The sequence below is a fragment of the Aythya ferina genome (assembly GCF_964211825.1).
Source record: "Aythya ferina genome assembly, chromosome: 1".
NCBI classification, from domain to species: domain Eukaryota; kingdom Metazoa; phylum Chordata; class Aves; order Anseriformes; family Anatidae; genus Aythya; species Aythya ferina.
Window position 1 is genome coordinate 177760487 of NC_140296.1, and position 18237 is coordinate 177778723.

The window sequence follows — 18237 nt, forward strand, 5'->3', positions numbered from 1 at the left end:
TCTTTCATATATACCTCCTATGAAGCCATTTCCCTATTGTGTTGCAGATATGAGCCAGCAACAAAATGTCAGAAAGCTGGGGTTGAAGAGGAAGGATGGTGACTTAGAAGCATCCTTCATATCTTGAGTCCATGCGACTTTTGCCCCAGATTTAATTATTGCCAGAACAAGCATGTGTTTCACATCAGGACGTTGAAAATCATATATCAGTAATACCTTTTAAGATGTGATTGTGTTATTGCTGCTGCTGGGTCCCTTCTGCTTTTAGCAATACGGTCTGTTCTTCATGCTCTGGATAATGAATGATCTGTTACATATTTTACTCAAATCAGTAGCATGTTCAGCTTATGATTTCACTGAGCTATTTCCATTCAGCTAGTTATGAGATGATGTAAAATATCATGCACAGTAATTTGATATCAATGTGTAATAAAATGGTTTCTTTTACAGGAATCAGGTATCTTCTTAGATACTTATTACAAGTGGTACATGAGGCTACTGTAATAGTTAGGATTGCATATACTGAATCTATAAATATAAAGGATACTAATGCAGCTGCCTTCCTGCCCATCATTAAAGAAAACACCAAGTTTACTAATCTTGGTAAACAGAATACCTTCAGAATCACAGAATATACAGAATAACTGTCATGGATCTCAAGGTCTAGTTTAACCTGTTCTCTTGTCTCAAATTACAGACAGTCCAGATAAATATTTGTCTAAGCAATTTTTAAAACCTTGCAATGAAAAACAAGCTAATCCAATGTTTTATTATTATTAAAATTCATGTTTCCTTCCCCATGTCTAGCCCGAAAGTCATATTGTTGCATTTTAAGTCCAATGCTTTCTCTCCTGTACATGATGGAATTAGAAAATCAATAATTCTCTTCCATTTGACAGCAACCTTTTATGATTTTGAAGACTTTCTGCCCCGGGCTGTCCAGACTAGATAAACACAAGTCCTTCCAACATTTCTTATAGGTCATATTTTTCTGATTTCTTTTTTGTTGCTTCCCTCTAAAGACTCCTGTTGTCCCTCATTTTTCTTGAATCTGGTGCCTAGAAGCAGACTGCAGATGAATGAAAGCAAAATACTGTTTTCTGCATTTATGGACTATACTGTTGTTTACAAAGTGTGTATTTTCCTTACTCATAACAGCACATTGTTGATGCATGCTCAACTACAGTTCACTGTAATCTCCAAATTTTGTTTAAACCTAATCCAGCATGTGCATTCATAATTATTCAATCAGACTCTCTGCTCATCATTACTGAGTTCAGATTACTGTGGTATAATATCATTCTCCAAAATGATTGCAGATACTTCTACCATTGTAACATCTTCAAACTTAACAGACATAGTCTTTAGTTCATCATCTACATATATGTGTGTAGATATACGTATATCCTATATATATAAATCCTATATTTATATATATGCATATAAATTCATACATATTTATAAATATATACATGCAAATATAAATTTACAAATATGCCTTGAGGCATATCACAGTTGAATTCTTGGGACAATTAAAATTTCATAACTTGTATAAGGTAATTTGTGTGACTACAGATGGCTTTGTTGGCACGTGGATGTATAAGCCCCCCAACGCTGCAGTCCATATCAGTTGCTGATACAACCCAACCTCCAATCATGGATCCCTTCAGTAACTAGGCTCAGACACCCCATCCATCCAGCAGCTGAGCCTGGATCCTCACTTTCCCCAGTTGCCTCATGTGTGTAGGAATATGTCTACAAACCTAAAGAACTTCACTGAATTTGTTTGTAAATGTAGCAGATGTAGACAGATTTGGCTGTTTCTTTACACAACATGAACAGAAAAAGAAAATCAAGAAAAGCCAGAGGAACAAAAGCCCTTATTATTAACATCTCTCTGACACTGGTTTTGCAGAATATACACCCATAAATAAGAAGAGCCAGCAGAATTTTCCAGCTTAAATTTTCCAGTCAATATATGCAAGAATATCACCCCAGCTCAAGAAGAGGAGGATGGAGGGGCTGAGCTAATGGAAAGGAAGGAAATAAACCCTAACAACCGAGAAAAATAAAGCTCATCTAATCTGCTCTTGTTCTGCTTCTTTCTGCTTTTATAGATACATGTTAGTATGTTTGTCACCAAAATTAATTATGACAGTTATTTCTTGGAAATTTCTTGTACCTTTTTTCAGTTTTCTTAATTAGTTTGGGGAAAAAAAAAAAAAAAGCCAATCAAAGTAATTGTGAATTTACTGCAATTAAGGTCCAAACAAACTGCACTAGTTTTAACTAAGATGGGTTCAAAGACCAATGAAACAGCTTTATGAAACAAAGATGACAAGACACAGACAGTGAAGAGTTCAGAGAGTCTACAGGGCTGGAGCATTTAAGAAGGTTAGACTACTGCCTAGAGAATAGAGAATTTTCAGTCATTGAACCTATCATCTCACTGATACACAGATGTGTCTTCAAAGAGCTATAGGTTATTTTCATCTTGTCTGAAGTTCTGATAATTGCATGATTGTAGCTGAAATGTTTAAAGACCTTTTGTGTAATCTGTTAAATTTTTTAAGTACTATCCTATCTGAAGTAAAATTCAATAAATATGAAAACAAGCTGGCTCATTAATCTGCAACTGAAAAGGTGTCATTTTTCTAGTTCTCCTAATTTCTAACATGTAAAAGCTTTACTAGACATTCAGAGTATACTTACACTATATATTTATAGTATTAATTGTATAGTATTTATATATTAATTACGTAATTTCAAATAAATATGGCAATCAATAGTAACATTTTACTATACTTGAGAAATGAATGAAGCATTATATTCAGATACTGCAATGTAATTGATACACATTTTCATTGAATATTTACTTCAGCAAGATATACAAGGAATGTTTATATAGCAGTCCCAAAAGAGATATTAAAAATATGTAAAATGTACTTGGTTTAATAATAAACACAAGCACATTAAAAGAAAAAAAAAAAAGAAAAAAAATATATATCATATACGATTAACTTTTCAGCTACAGAAGTACTGATTCTTCAGTATTAAAAATAATAAGACAATACAAAATATTATGTGTAAACGTATGTTTTTTTTCCATACACAATCAACAATAATAATGAAGGATCTCTTTGGTTACTGATGAAACAAGCTGAGTATAAAAGATTAAAATATTTTATTGAAGTTTTTAACAATTTCTTATCCAGAGAAACACAGGTAGAAACATAACAACTCAGTCATTTTACTGCTCCCAGAAAAACAGATCGTTGAAACCTACAACCAATGTGTAATTATTTCCAAACTAAATACTGCACAATGTACTGCTGTTTGAGATTATAACAAAGAACCAAAAAACCAATTTACTCTTAAGATGACATTTTAACATGAAAATATTGCATGTATTTGCTGATATGGTGACTGATGTTAAAGCACCCTTGGCTAAGCTTTTACAAGTGAACGTATAACAACTGCAGCTCTCGCTGGCTGAACTTGACTTCAGTGTTCTTCCATCGGAACATTTAGGTCACTCTTGCTCTTTCTGGAGTGGTTTGCGCTCTGGAGGTAGCATTGGCTGTAGCTTCTGCCAGCGCTTTGGAGGCCAGAGAATATGAGTAGCACGGGCATGTAGAAGTCCAAGAGAAACCTGTACCCAAAATATAAACCAGAGAGAATATTAACTATTGCAAATTAAGTGAAATCTAGGAGATATAAAGCATATGATGATTTGTTACAGTAATGAGAGAATACAAAGCAGAGTACTTTGTATGCATAAAGAATGTCCCATGCACGTAAGGACAGAAAAACTGCTTCAGTGACAATTTATTATTTTATTGATAAAACATTTTGTGGAACCCAATACAACTTGCTGAAATTTATTGTTTATAACAAGAATGAACTAGGAATGTTTCTTCAGGTTCAAGAAGCAGCAGCCAGTCAAAACAGTTAAGGTATTTTATAATCCACCAAAAGCTTGTGGTGATTAATTATTTTGGGTATGGCAGATAAAGGTTCAACTATCAATTCTGGATAAGTTCAACAAAACCTGTGTTTCAGCTTTGAGCTACATACATTAACCATAACAGGATGTTAGCTTTTCTCAAGCATGTCGTACGTTCCACATGTCTCTGTCTTTCAAGATTCAGTTTTGTCTACAACCAAAAATAGAAATCACTGTGAATTGTAAATATTTCCCTAGGATGAAAATGTATTTCTGGCAGAATTATTTGAAATATATTTATAAATCAAAGATTTTTGAAGTTCTAGGGCTACTTACACTTTACTCACATATTTTGCAAATGTTTTACATCATATTATTTATTAACGTGTTACTTCAATAATTTTCCTTTACTTCAGTTTTAATTCAGTAAACTGAAATAAAAGTCTATATTGGAGATGCTTACAAATAAATCCTTTATAAGTGACATGGTTCAGAAAACTGAATGGCTTAGAAGACCTTAAGAAAAATATAAACACGGCTCTTTTCAATTACAGTATGAAATGCTTAGACTAAAACATTTTGAAGATTCTTGAAGAAATGCTTAGATTAAGAAATTTTGAGAATAGAAGCATCACATTTTCAGATTGGGATTTTACAGGCTTTGCTGGTCCATACTAATATGGAGTTAATCTCACTCAATTTGAAATACCTGAAGGATAGATTTCAACATCTTAAACTTTAGACTCCTTCTGAAAACCACAATGAGTAATAAGCTTCCCACTGTAAAGTAGACAACAACAATTTTATAAGTGGCATCTGGAAATAATGTATAGGCCTATTTGCCTGTTTTGTTATCATTTCTCATAAGAATAAGGAAACATTGGATAACAGTTTCTTAAACAAATTTTAAAGCCAAGAAAAAGGAAATGCTTCTTCAGTGTGCACAATTACATCATGTTTGACTATATTTTACGGGATACTGAAGAGAACATACCAGAATAACAAACTGGTTCAGAAAATAATAGTAGAGGCAGATTCCATCACAGATAACTGAACAGTGTGGTCTCTATGATCCAGAATAGGAAACACTGAGAGAAAAAATATGTACTTCCTTTGTCCTTATATACTAATGATCTGATATTAGCTGTTATAGGAGCCAGAAGTTAAAAATACTTCTGGTTTGAACCTGTACAATCTTGCTAAAACTCACCACACCAAAAAAAAAAATAAAAATCAGTAAGCAGGTAATTCAGCATTTTATGCAAATGGACACCAAATAGGCCCCTAGGAATATCTTCAACTAATTTTCTTGATTTAATTTCATAGGATTAATGTACATGTATATTCACCGGTCTCTCTCTACTACATAATCAAATCAGTGAAGCTGAAGTGGTCTATATCTAATTCCATATTCTGTAGCTTGATGAAGCAGGTGCTGAATTACTTGAATATAATTTGGTTAGTTAATAACCCACAATATCTAAAAGAATCTGAAGAAACTGAAATCACAGTCCAGCATCGTATTTTACTTGCTTGATCTCTTGCAAGGATCACTTATTTCCCTGATCCATTGCTTCTTTATCCTACACTTAAGCAAAGGACAATATATATCCAGACTGCAAAGTGACAACTCCTTTTTGATAGGATTTAGCTACACTTATTTATATAATTTATTTTATTTATATATTTTATTTATTTATTATTATGTTTTTATCATATATATATTATATTATATTATATTATATTATATTATATTATATTATATTATATATTATATATTATATATTATATGTATATATTATATATTTTATTTATATTTTTTATGTTTATAGAATTCACAATATCCTTTATCTTAATTATTCCATAAAGTGTTCTGCAAATGTATCACCTAGTGGATTCGTTCTCTGTATGCAGCGTGATGGCACTCATTACAGGTTGGTGTCAAAATAAAAAACTACAGCATATAAAATATGCTGCATATTTTATTTTCCACTACTGCATATAAAATATGACAGCATTTGTACTGAGAGAAATATTAAAATACTCTTCTCAAACACAAATACCCTCTAATTTTCAAAGCTCTGTGTTTTTCTCAGAGCATTGCTTGTTACTGATATCAGTAGGAGGTCTGTACACAGACTGAGAATATAATAAATGAATCAAAACTTGTCTGAAGCTCAGACTGGGAATAATTTTGCCCAGAGGATTACTTCTACTGACCATCATCTGACTCGAAACTAATAAAGAAATATCCTTCTCATAAACCTGATTTACAGGACAACATGACAAGTGTTAAAAAGTAAAAAATGGGTATTGTAGGGTTATAGAAGTCTTTACTAAATAACAAATGACACAGATGCTATAGGGCTTATTTTATAATAACTTAAAGGCTCACTTTAAAAGCACCTTGCTGTCTGACTTCTGCAAAGAACCTTAATAACTTTTGCCATTGCCTATTATTATTCTGTAGTAACCACAGCAGCCATGAATTTCACAGAGGAAGGACAGAATTGTTTGCAGTGAATAACCTGTCCTTGTTAATGGGTTTACCCTCATCAAGGTTAGATGTGGATAAAGGGTGAACAGAAAGGACACACTTTCTGTTGAAACAGTGAAATACTGAAATAATCTATTAAAATAAAGATTGATCAGTTCTCTTACAGACATTACTTATTCTTTTTACTTAAGAAAATAAGTTTACCCCCTTTCCACATGAAAACTCTTTGCTAATATCTCTTGGTCATGTTTGTAAATGAAATACATTCCTCAATCTAAATAGTTGATCCTTATTTGTACATTATAAGCTATTAATTATTCTTGCTGTAGCAAAAACAGATGTTATGTTGAACTTAATCAATATTATTCTTTCCAACCTGAGCTGTTAAGGCATTAACTTATATATATTTATATATTTAATATTTGAATATATAATTGACTGAGAAGTCTTTTTTTTTTTTTTTTTGATAGAAATTAAGATAGAAATTTTATCACAAAACAAGTTTTGAATGAATAATACTGTTTTGACACTGTTACTGTGACAAAAGCATATTTCCTCAAAGCCTGCTTGTTGTTACTATGTTAGTTGCATGGAGACTGATTAGTTTTGGCACTGCATTAGAGAAGATAAGCCTAAGCTTGGTTGTGTTACCAGCAGTGATATTTACATCTTTCTTTCTCATTCTGTCATAACAGGTTAGGATAAGAGCACCTCTGTTGGTATACAGTATGTAGTTGGTATACAGGCAAGTATATATTACTTGCCTTGATTCCAAAATACATCATTTTAAAATTCTCAATGATTTACAGACTGTACTCTCCACCTTTTCTCATCTGTTTGCTATTTGAAATCTTCACTGTCCCTTAGCATGATGCCTTTTCTAATCTCCAATCACAATGGGACAAGCAGCACTGAGACTGAGAATCCTGTGGAGAAGTAGCATACAGTGGTGCTCACCAAACCTTCTGTGAAATCCAGGTCCTCAGTCCAGATTTCAAGAAAGGGAAAAGTCTGGATAAGAATGTGACCTTAACAATGGTATTTTCAGCTTTCTCAGGATATGTAAAGTCTACTCAGGCTGTGATAATCACTTTAGGTTAGGAGCATTCCGCACTGTTATCTGTTTGCTTCTTTTCCCCTTGAACCTTTGGTGACTTGGATCTCAATTAAACAGGCAGGATTTTAACAACACTAAACCAGGAAAGTACAGTAGTACTGAATATAACCTGAGAAAGAAATACAGAACCAAAAGAATAGGTATCTACAACCTCTTCTAAATCTAGGCTCCTAAGTAGTCATTTTGCTAATTAGAAGTAATAATAAGACAAAAAGACAAAAAGCAGTACAAGAACATTTTGTTCTGCTGTTATTGTAACCCTGTAAGCCAGTATTGCCATTGTTAGTAACAAGCTGCAGATCTTGTACCAGCTCTGCAAGAACTTCTTGCTCAGGCTTTGTTAGAACTATCCTTGCCTGCTTAGAGTTTTATTTAGTTTGCTTATCTGCAACATTTTTTCCAATGATCTGCTGTTATATTTTGTTATAGTTTTGCTTATATTTGCTTATATTGCTTATATTTGCTTGTATTTCCTTATATTTGCATGATCTTTCAGTATAATAGTTTTTTGCTTGTTTGTTTGTATATAGCAAAAAGTAGAAAGAAATATATTTCTATGTAGAAAGAAATATTTATTATCTTCATGCAATAATGCGGATTACATGACTGTAGGCATAGGATAATAAGAAATGGGCACAGGATGACACTGAAGACTGCAAGCTTAAATACAACTCAGTAATGATCACTTGAAAAGCACCTGAGGAGGTGGACAAAAAGGTTTTAAGGCTATCAAAGAGTTCAGAAGAACAAGGAGTGTAATAAACATACAACGTCTAATAAATACAGATAAAAATTATTTGCCAAGAAGAGAAGAAACAAGGCAAAATACATGTCAGGAAATGTATTAAATTTGCACCAAGAAAGTGAGGAAGAAGCAACCATCAACATCACATTCCTCCTGATGAAGAATTCAGGATGCCCACATATCCAGAATTTTTCCCTCTTTTTGAGGAGGACAAGTGCTTCAAAAAATATAAAATAACAGAAGAGATCTTGGAGTATCTAGATGTGACACAGGAAGATAAGCAAAGAGAATGGGAAGATAATAAAAAAAAACCACAGTAGAAATCCTTAACGTTGGATCAACAGAAGAAATCTTACATTAAGAAATTAACATTAAGAAAACATTAAGAAATCTTTTCTTAAGGTCCACTTGAATAAGTACTTAAATATGAATATACTTCCTCTTAAGAAAGAAATACTACTTAAAAATACTATCTTAAAATGATCTTGTTTTATCATGTTTAAGCCTAGAAAAAAAAATAATTTGTGTTTTGTCTCCTGGTCCCATTAATAAACGTTTAAATGGTGCAAATCCTTTAAATCTCACTGGAAGAGAACAATAATAGCTACCTATCTAGAAACAGAACTTAATTAAAAGTGCCACATATTATAACCTGTCTACTTGAGAAATTTCTTTAACTACTGGAAAATCACAATTTTTAACACATACGTTATTAGCCTTTGGTTTTGAGGAGTCACATTTGCTTTAGTCTCAGACGTTGTATAGCAGTATTGCACAGGCCTTCCAAAACCCAAGGACAATGACAAACATGCAAACACAAAAATTAAAGTTCTCTCAAGCCCAAAAGAGAAAACAGTACCAATCACAATTAGTGTTTCGGATTATGCTTTCTATTTCCTGAAGTACTATATTCTCACTGTGTTTTGTTGTTGTTGTTGTTATTGTTCTTCATATGTACATTAATAAAGAATCTTTATATACAGCCTTTCACATGCTCAGCATTATGGAACATCAGCTTACTTAAAGCAATTTCCTCAGATTTTCTGTTGCATAACACAACATCATTTAGGATGGGGAAAATTCTTTAGCAGTATTGTTCTATGCAGACTGCATTTTGATGACTGGATACTTGCTTCTCCCCATACTGGTTCTGAAAGGTGCCCATGCACAGTAGGTGAAAAATCCCCTAATGTGGAGATAGCCAGGGAGATTTAGAGATGACCAGCAAACATACGGATTCTGGAAGACTGGAAATGTCAAATTTTTAAGGAGGTTGAAAACCATCTCCAAAAGGATGAGGTTAACGAGAAAGGAGAGAAAAAAAAGTTCTGGACTACTTCAGCCCCCAAATCTCAAAGAAAACCTCAGGATAGAAATACCTAGGCAACTATGCCATGTTTCAGCTAAAATACTAACAAAAATATATAGTATGGGATAGGTATCTGTGTCAAATTAGATTGCTTGTCTTTAAGAAAGGTTGTTACACTGGGCTTTGATATTAGATTGTAGGTGTAAAATGGTCTCACAGAGAATTCTCCCAGTAAATTAGGCTCTTCAGAAAATCCATACTTTAATAGAAAGTAAACATGATTGCTATTACACTTCATTTTCTGTACATGGCTGAACTTTGAAACAGCTACTATCAAGTGCAGAAGCAGGAAAAAAAGGCTCAATAAAAATAAAATCTTGTGGATTACAGTAAAATCCCAGAGAAACCACTTCCTCTAGTAGAAGTACTTGGGATAATGAACAATGGCAGAAGAAACAAATATCCTTGACCTCCTTCTTTTTATGTATGTAAGAATCACAGACAGATGAAAATCAATAAATTAATGTGTAAATAAAACCATACCAAAACAGATTTTCTTTAATTTACATCAGCTTCCTGAAGGTTAGCAAAACAAGATGCTAACTAGCTCATGAATATTAAAAAAAAATACAGTAATCGATTCCGTTCAGCAAAATACTAGCATCTTCATCATTCTTTCCTCTTGTCCCTGAACAAATCAGACCTAATGGAGCCATACAGATCTAGTGACAAAGAAAAGAATGCAGCCCATTAATTTTGCTAGTAAGTGTTCCATTATGGTTCCATTAGTTTGATAGCTGAAGCAGCAGCTCCAGCTATAGATAAAACATTCCATATGCATTTTTTTTTCACAGAGCTACTGTATAATCAGTAAAGGTCGTTATCAAAGTTACCAAATTCAGAAGTATTTATACTGATAGCAAATATATTATAAAAGTACGTGAAAATATGTAAATCACATTGTGACAACAATTTCATTTTGAGAAAGTTTTAAATAGTGAAAATTGTGACACAAATATAACACTCAGAAGTAATGCACATGCACTACATGTGCATACAAGCACAGACATAATTGCAAAATAAGATATGAAAGAGAGTAATATGTTTCAAATGCAATGGATGATTCCCAGAATTAATAAAATTTGCTTGTTAGCACAAAGTATTTGTCTGAAATTCATCTACCAATTGTGACTGCTCTGATCCAACATGATTTTGCAATTTAAGCTGTTCATATCATAAGTAAGTGCATTGTAATAAAAACTCATCTTGTTGATTGAATTGAAAAAAAAAAATTACTAAATATCAAAATAACTGGGTTATATTCTCTTTTGTTCAATCATGTCTGCACATCTACTTTAAGCCTTAAGTTGCAAAAGAGATCAAGGAAGGAAATGATCACTGAAAATACAATATTTTTCACATATTAGATCTTTCTGCAGTTATTCATGCAGATAGAGACTGGTTTACCTTGAACTTGGATTAACATTTATAAAAGTAGTGGAGGTTTAAAGGAATTCATTATCAAGTAGTGTATTTTTAATCAATTTGTATAGGAATCAGCTGTCAATACCTAATACTACTAAATTAAATATAGTAGTGGGCTGGGTACAAATATTGTGTGAGCTAAGTTCTATCTCAGTGCATTATCTTGGAATAGTCAAGGATATATGATTGAAAGGGCACCAGAGCTAATTAATTTCTTTGTTCTTTCCTATTTTTTTCTTCAGTGTTTTCTAAAGTATTTTAAAAAGAGGTTAACATATGAGTGCTACTAGTCTTTTATCTTCAGTAAATATAGCATTCTTAGAAATTATTCTTTCTTGCTTATGATTAACAGAACCATTATGCTAAATAGGTCCACAAAAAGATTTACAAACCAATCTATTATTTATTTTAGATTTCTAGTTACGAAAGTGGTGAAAGAATTTGCTTAGCGCACATTATGATGTGCTTTGCATGCTGCTTATACATAAATATAATTTAATAGTTAAAAGCTTTTTAACATTTCACTGGGTGAAACACAAAATTCAGAGACTAAATAGGATTGCCACTAAGTCATGTAACTCAACAGAAGAATAACATGTACTAATAGCATTCATAAAAGAGCCCCACATTAAAAAGCAGTAATATATTTGCAATTCAATATTTTAAAGAATTGATAAATTAAGTGGCAGGAAACAATTTTCACAACACATTTATCATCTTCACATAGAAAACATTAGCTATATCCCAAATCTGTTTGTATTAATTATTCAGGAATATATAAAAGTCTTCAATGTAAATTCCTATTCAGCAAGGCATTGTGTCAGTGCCAGCAGAGTTAGAAGAATGTCAGGCTTAGTGACATTATTCAGCTTAGTACACTGATATTGATTATGTGTACTGTCTTTCTTGACTGAATACTTAGGACACTATGCAGAAATGCTGTATGTTACAAATTAAGTTGATTTCCGTTTTTGTTCTGTTGTGTGTTATTAATTCAGAGTTTCATTCTAAAGCTTTGGCAAACACAACTCTGGGATTACAATGGCAGGTGTCACAGATCAGCTCTCAGAGCTCACAAACTACCCAGAGATTGCATTCGCATCTCACTATGCCACTTCACTGCAGACCCAATTCATCTCTATGGGTTGGCTCTTGAGCAGGTGAAACCATGCTCTCCACTTCCATTGTCTGTGGTGTGCGCTCTCCATGTCACCACTCTGGCCAGAAGATGGACTGTGATGCTCTTAAGTCCTGCTACAAGATTATTTCACTCATGCTCTGCTTTCAGCACACACTCATGGAGGTGTCCCGCAACACCTGCCTCTTAGAAAGCAGGACCTTGTAATGAGTGACTAGCATTGCAAAGCTGAGCAAACAAGCTAAGATGAAAGATCAAATTCCACCAAAGTTCTGAAAGTGTGGCCCACACAAAATTAATCTTTTTTCTTTTTCTTTTTTTCCTGTCAGAACACAATAATAGGCTTCAGTTTCTAGATGCACTCAAATTCTTCTTCAAGACATGGAAGACATTCTTCTTCAAGAATGGAAGAAAAAAATCCTGCACATTAGTTAGCTCTTGCTAACTAATTTGTATTCTACATACTCTTCTCAGAAGCTCAGGAAAGCACCCTGTCTCACTGGTCAGAAATCAGGGCTATTTATAAACCCAGAGAAGTGTCAACACCAAGGGATGCTATGGAAAACATCCCATCCCACTGCTGCCCCAGCTCTGTAAGGGGTAGTGCCAGCCTGGCACCCAGACAGGGTGGCATTGGCAGCACCAGACCCCAGGTGTCTGGGAAATGGTCATTACCTTAAATTTTACTTGGCAGATACCTGGCAAACAGGGAAGATCATGCTACTATAATTATCAAATGCTGAGGTAAGGAAAAAAAAAAAAAAAAGTAAAGAAGGTCAGCAGTAGCAAGAAAAGCTAGTTCAGGGAAGTAGGTGAGAAAATATCTATGAATTAAAAAATAAATAAATAATGGTGCAGCATGTTACAACATTACAACTGTTATTGGAGAAATGTTCAGAAGTTTTCAGTAATAGCTTGTATGATCAGCAAATAGATCTACCAACATACTCAAAGCTTCTCCATTTTTATCACACATTTCCACAGTTTTAATCTGATACAAATGAAGTTACAGAATCACAGAATCACAGAATTTCTAGGTTGGAAGAGACCTCAAGATCCTCAAGTAAGTTGTTGCAATACTGTTAATAAAATCATTTTGACTTTCTCTTACCTTAAAAGACCAATGTTCAATAGAGTATTTCACTTAATTAAATATTTCAAGAAAGATCCTACTGTGAGGCTTGCTTATATTTTCCTCTAAAATGGCATGGAGAAGCAGTTTGACTTACACAAAACATGCTGTTGGCAATATAAGCTATGAAAAGCAATGGGGAGTAAATATTCAATGAGCAGCTAGGATATCAAAATGTCATTAAATAGCTTCATGATATGTTATTAAAATTATAAAATACTTTTTAATAGAGGTCTTTGTGTGAGGATGGCTAGAGCTCATCTAAAATGGTAAATTTCATCAAGATAATTGTGCATACGTAATCTCCCTGGGCTGATTTAGAAGAAAAAAATAACAAAGAAATACTTTATATATACACAAAGATTTTTCTCCCCCTTATAGCTATAATAAAAGCTATGAATTTAAGAATGTTTAAATACTTCCTCTCTTGTCTTTATCTGATTTATTCTGTATTTTCCTTGAACCTACACAGAAGAGATTACATGTACTAAAACCAACTTTTACTTTACTTGGAAAAAGCTGTCCCCAAAACATTAATTTTTCCCTTAATCAATCTTCATATTACTTAGAATTCCATGTTTTTATGATACTGTGACATCTGTCAAATTCTTGGTATAATTCAGATCATATATCTATCCTTTCACTTTGTAACAGAAGTGATTAAATAATCAACCCTATTAATTATGAATATAATTTCCTCATCCTACATAACTAATCCTTTTGATATTCACTTTTTTTTTTTTTTTTTTTTATTTAGTTCATTCCTGATCAGCTTAAGATAATGGCATAACAGGTTCTGCTGAGGAAAAAAGCTTCACACTAAAAAAGTAATCAGAAGTATATTAACATTCATATCATTATTCAGATGCTGTCGCAGTTCTGTGCAAGCTTGAGTCTACAAAGCTAGATTTCACATCAGATGATTGTTTAATTCTCCACAGAAAATTCCCTCAGTGAGGAAACAGGTTTCATGTGTGGTTATGGAGAAGGAAATTTTATAGAGAAGTGACTGTATTGGATCAAACCACCAGGCCTGGCCCATGTACTGGGGCATGCAGGTAGAGCTGACTGATCCTAAGGAGACGCAGGAGACCAGCAGCTGGGGTGATGCAGCTCCCTATCATTATGCAGATGTCAGAAGAACAAAGAAGACCATGTTTGGGCTTCCTGACCATTACATTAGAGGTCCAGTTCACTGGCCTAAACAATGAGGTCCGTTCTGCCATTTGAGATGTCCCAGGAAACTTCTAATGGCCACGGTGTCTCCACATTGAGGAGGATACAGGATTCCTGCAAGTCCCATGCTGCTGCTTCTTACTGCACATGAATGTCTCAGATTCACTAGGGCATAGGAAAAATACTTTTCTATGGAATGTATTTTTTTCCCCTTCTATTTTCCCCTTGCTCTCTAGTTTTCTTTAACACATCATTAAGTAACAAGACAGAATACCATAAACCAAATAACCGAGGCACAGACTGCGTTCATTCAAAATGAAAAGTTACCTTCCTCTTTATCCAAACACAGTAACCAGATTTAATCCACTACTTCGCCATCAAGAGCTATATTTACCTCAAGAAGACATTAAGACTTGTTCTTAAGCTATACAGCATGAGCAAGAAAGTAATGGAAGACTAATGAATTCAGTTTCCTGCATATTTAATAAAATATTCTCTCATAGTCGTAATCAAGCCATAGTTCAGAAAAGCATGTGCTGAACTTTAAATATTCAAGTAAAACACTTGAGCACATTATTAAAATTAAGTAAAATAAAATAAAATGAATATAATTTCCAGAGAGCTGATGATCCAGATTTATTAACTCTTTAAATTACTCCATTTTTCAGACTATATGCAGCTATTAGGCTACTTTAACAAAATATAACCACACAGGACTGCCAGGTCATCAGTAAATGAAAAGGATTAACACAGTTAGGAGCTGAAAGATCTAAATGTTAAAACAACACCATTAAAAATAATTCATTATATGGAGCTCTTCCACTTCCAGAATAAAAATCAACCAAATTAAAATTCCTTTTAAGTGCTTACCTTTGTTACACAATCTTACTCAAGATATACTGCAAATCCAACATTTATTTTGTACCTCTATGTTTTAGAGGACAGAAATCACATTTTAGGTCAGCAGCAGACCACATATCCGTCACCATTGCTATAATGCCTGGAGATCCAAATACTGTCTCTGACATTAGCTGAGGAGACAGCAGTAGTGACATGCAGACAGCACAATCTGACACATTTTCATCAGTCTACTCTGGAAAAATATAGTCTGTATGTTTACTGAGTTGTTTTTTTCTGCTTCAGGATCTTAACATGCAAAGTAAATTAAATAAAAAAAAAAAAAAAGTGATCCATATTTTAAAATAAATATGATTCTGAGGCCATTATGCATAGTTCATCTTCTAGCTTGCTTTACAGTACTGAATTACTGTCAGCTACAGGTAAAGGCTATGGAATGATGGCAGTTGCCATTGCTTTGCAAGGGAGATCTGGCAACCTGTCTGAAGAGTCTTTGTTCCCTTACTACTGAACAACTTAAGCAACCCAATCTGAACTTGATGACTATGCATTCTTGTTTCCCAAACAATATTTTGTGTATTTCCTTGTTCAATGAGTCCAATGCTTATTTTAATTGAACAGAAAACAAAACAAAAAGAACTCACACCAAAACATGCAGAGACATGCTTCCATGTTATATTCTAAATTTCCTGCAGTAATCCAAGTCCCCATGCTGTCTGGAGTCATACACAGACAGAGGAGAATCTGAAGCTGCCTTGTCCATCTGGTGGTATGCACCATTAACCCATTTGAAGAGTGAATCAATCTCAAACTGGAAGCTGCCACACTGTATGTTTGTGGCCATGAGGATGGGATTTTAACCATGAGTCAAATACATATTATATATATATGTATTTGTATATAATATAATATACATATCATGATACTCTAAACACATAAAGTAAGAAGATGGAAGTTAGTATCTAATGATAGGGAATAGTGATATAGGGATAATGATAGGTTCTTGTGAAAAGCAAGCAAATGCAGGGCCAGAATCTCAAGAAATTTCAGAAAAAAAATAAAAAGGATGTTGTAGGTAGAAAAACAACTTTGGATAGGTGTTAAGAGTTGTTTGAACAACTCATGCCCTCAAATTAGATTTCCTTTCCAGGCCTCAGTAACGACACAAACTCAGTGAACATTACCTAAAACTGGAAGACATTTCTATTTAGTACTACTGCATTAAGTAAGAGGTTGAGAGCTTCAAACTCTGCAAGAAAAATCTTTAACCTCCATTGTAATGGCAGTCTCACACAGCATCTTCTATGTTCTACAGCAAAGCAGCTCTTTCTGCAATCTCAGAATACTTTTACATCACCTTTCTTCATACTCTCTTCCAGATCTCTGCAGAAAATAATTTAGAACCACTGCCTGGCTCTCTAGTACATGTTTGTGCAGGGAAGCACTGATCATATCTGGACAGGATCCTGATGCTTTCCTATGTGTTAAATCTAGCTACAACTCTGCAGAGTTTCTAGACTCACAAAAAGCCATCTCAGCTGTCTGATTGCAATGAAAGCAAATTGTTATGGTCATCTTTTGAATCTCAAAGAATATGAGTTTCTAAGGAGAACTCCTCAAAAAGGAGATGAAACAAATATAAAATCAGTAGAATATATACTGTATATGCTACTATAGCAACTATCCAGATAAGAAAATAATAAAAGTGATTTATTCTTGTATTCTTGGCTGGCCTCGGTTAATTAAAAAAAAAAAAAAAAAAAAAAAAAAAAAAAAAAAAGCTTAGAAAAGCTTAAATGCTTCTCTAGTTTCAGTTGCTGAGTTTACAATTCAATCAATTTTTTGTTGTGAAGTAAAACTTAGCCATGCCCAGCCCTTATGACTTTGCATTAATTTAAATGCAACTGCAAAAAATAATAATAATAATAATTCTACTAGCCTGTACTATGGCATTACCATGAACACTGCTTAGTCACTAATATTCATTTCTGAAAACACTAAACAAAACCGTTAACCTGATAAAAATGCTAGCAGGGTATATGAAAAATATATAGAGAGAAATTGAGACTCTCTCTTAAAAGTCAACATTTTCTCAAAGCTGTGACAATCAAAAAAAAAAAAAAAAAAGTTAAATTACCATTTACTGTCCTTTAGTACATTATATACATATTCATTAACTTTGGTACAAAATACACACAAAATTTTCCTTTAGTTGACTGTCATAGATTGAAGCTACTAGAAGATATCAAAAACTCTATTATGTCAAAGCACATCTTCTACTAAATTTATCTCTGCTACAATAACAAGGTTGAGCCTATTTGATGATTATCATTTGAGATTTATTACTGAGAACCATGCCAAAATTAATCTCTATTTAATGAGTTTTTCTGAAAGGGGTTTAAAATATCAAAATTTTGAAACATGTTCATTAGAACTATTTGTAAGTAATTTAAAATGATAGGTTATAAATAAGTTGTGATTGGATCCTAAAGCCGTGTCAGAAATAGTGTTCAGATGACAGACTGTCAGATAATTTCGTGCTTGACACATGGGTCCAGTTGATCACTAAATAGTGACATTTTTATTGTCATCTTGAAAAAAGAAAATTAAATTTTCTCCCCTTGCAAATTTTTTTCCTTCCCTTTCCCTCCTAGATCATGGCACATCAACACCATCCAACTGGAAACTAGAAAATTGTGAATTACTCAATTTGTGTTCCCCAGCTTCTACGTTACCAAACACCACTGTTACAATATGAGAGCCATAAATTGAACAGAAAAGGTAACAAAGATGCTCATGAGGCCTTAATTTTTCTCAATTTGACAGAGACACTA

At 33.4% G+C, this 18237-nt stretch overlaps 1 protein-coding gene across 5 annotated transcripts in view; it reads right to left on the bottom strand.

Annotated features, from left to right (window-relative positions):
* Positions 1–3080: 3080 nt before the first annotated feature.
* Positions 3081–18237, bottom strand: part of IMMP2L (inner mitochondrial membrane peptidase subunit 2) — a 457221-nt gene continuing 442064 nt past the window's right edge. For all 5 annotated transcript variants that reach the window (XM_084534684.1, XM_084534688.1, XM_084534687.1 and 2 more), the window contains one exon: positions 3081–3652. In XM_084534684.1, the coding sequence (XP_084390810.1) occupies positions 3533–3652 (120 nt within the window). In that variant the 3' untranslated portion in view covers positions 3081–3532. The remainder of the gene's footprint in view (positions 3653–18237) is intronic.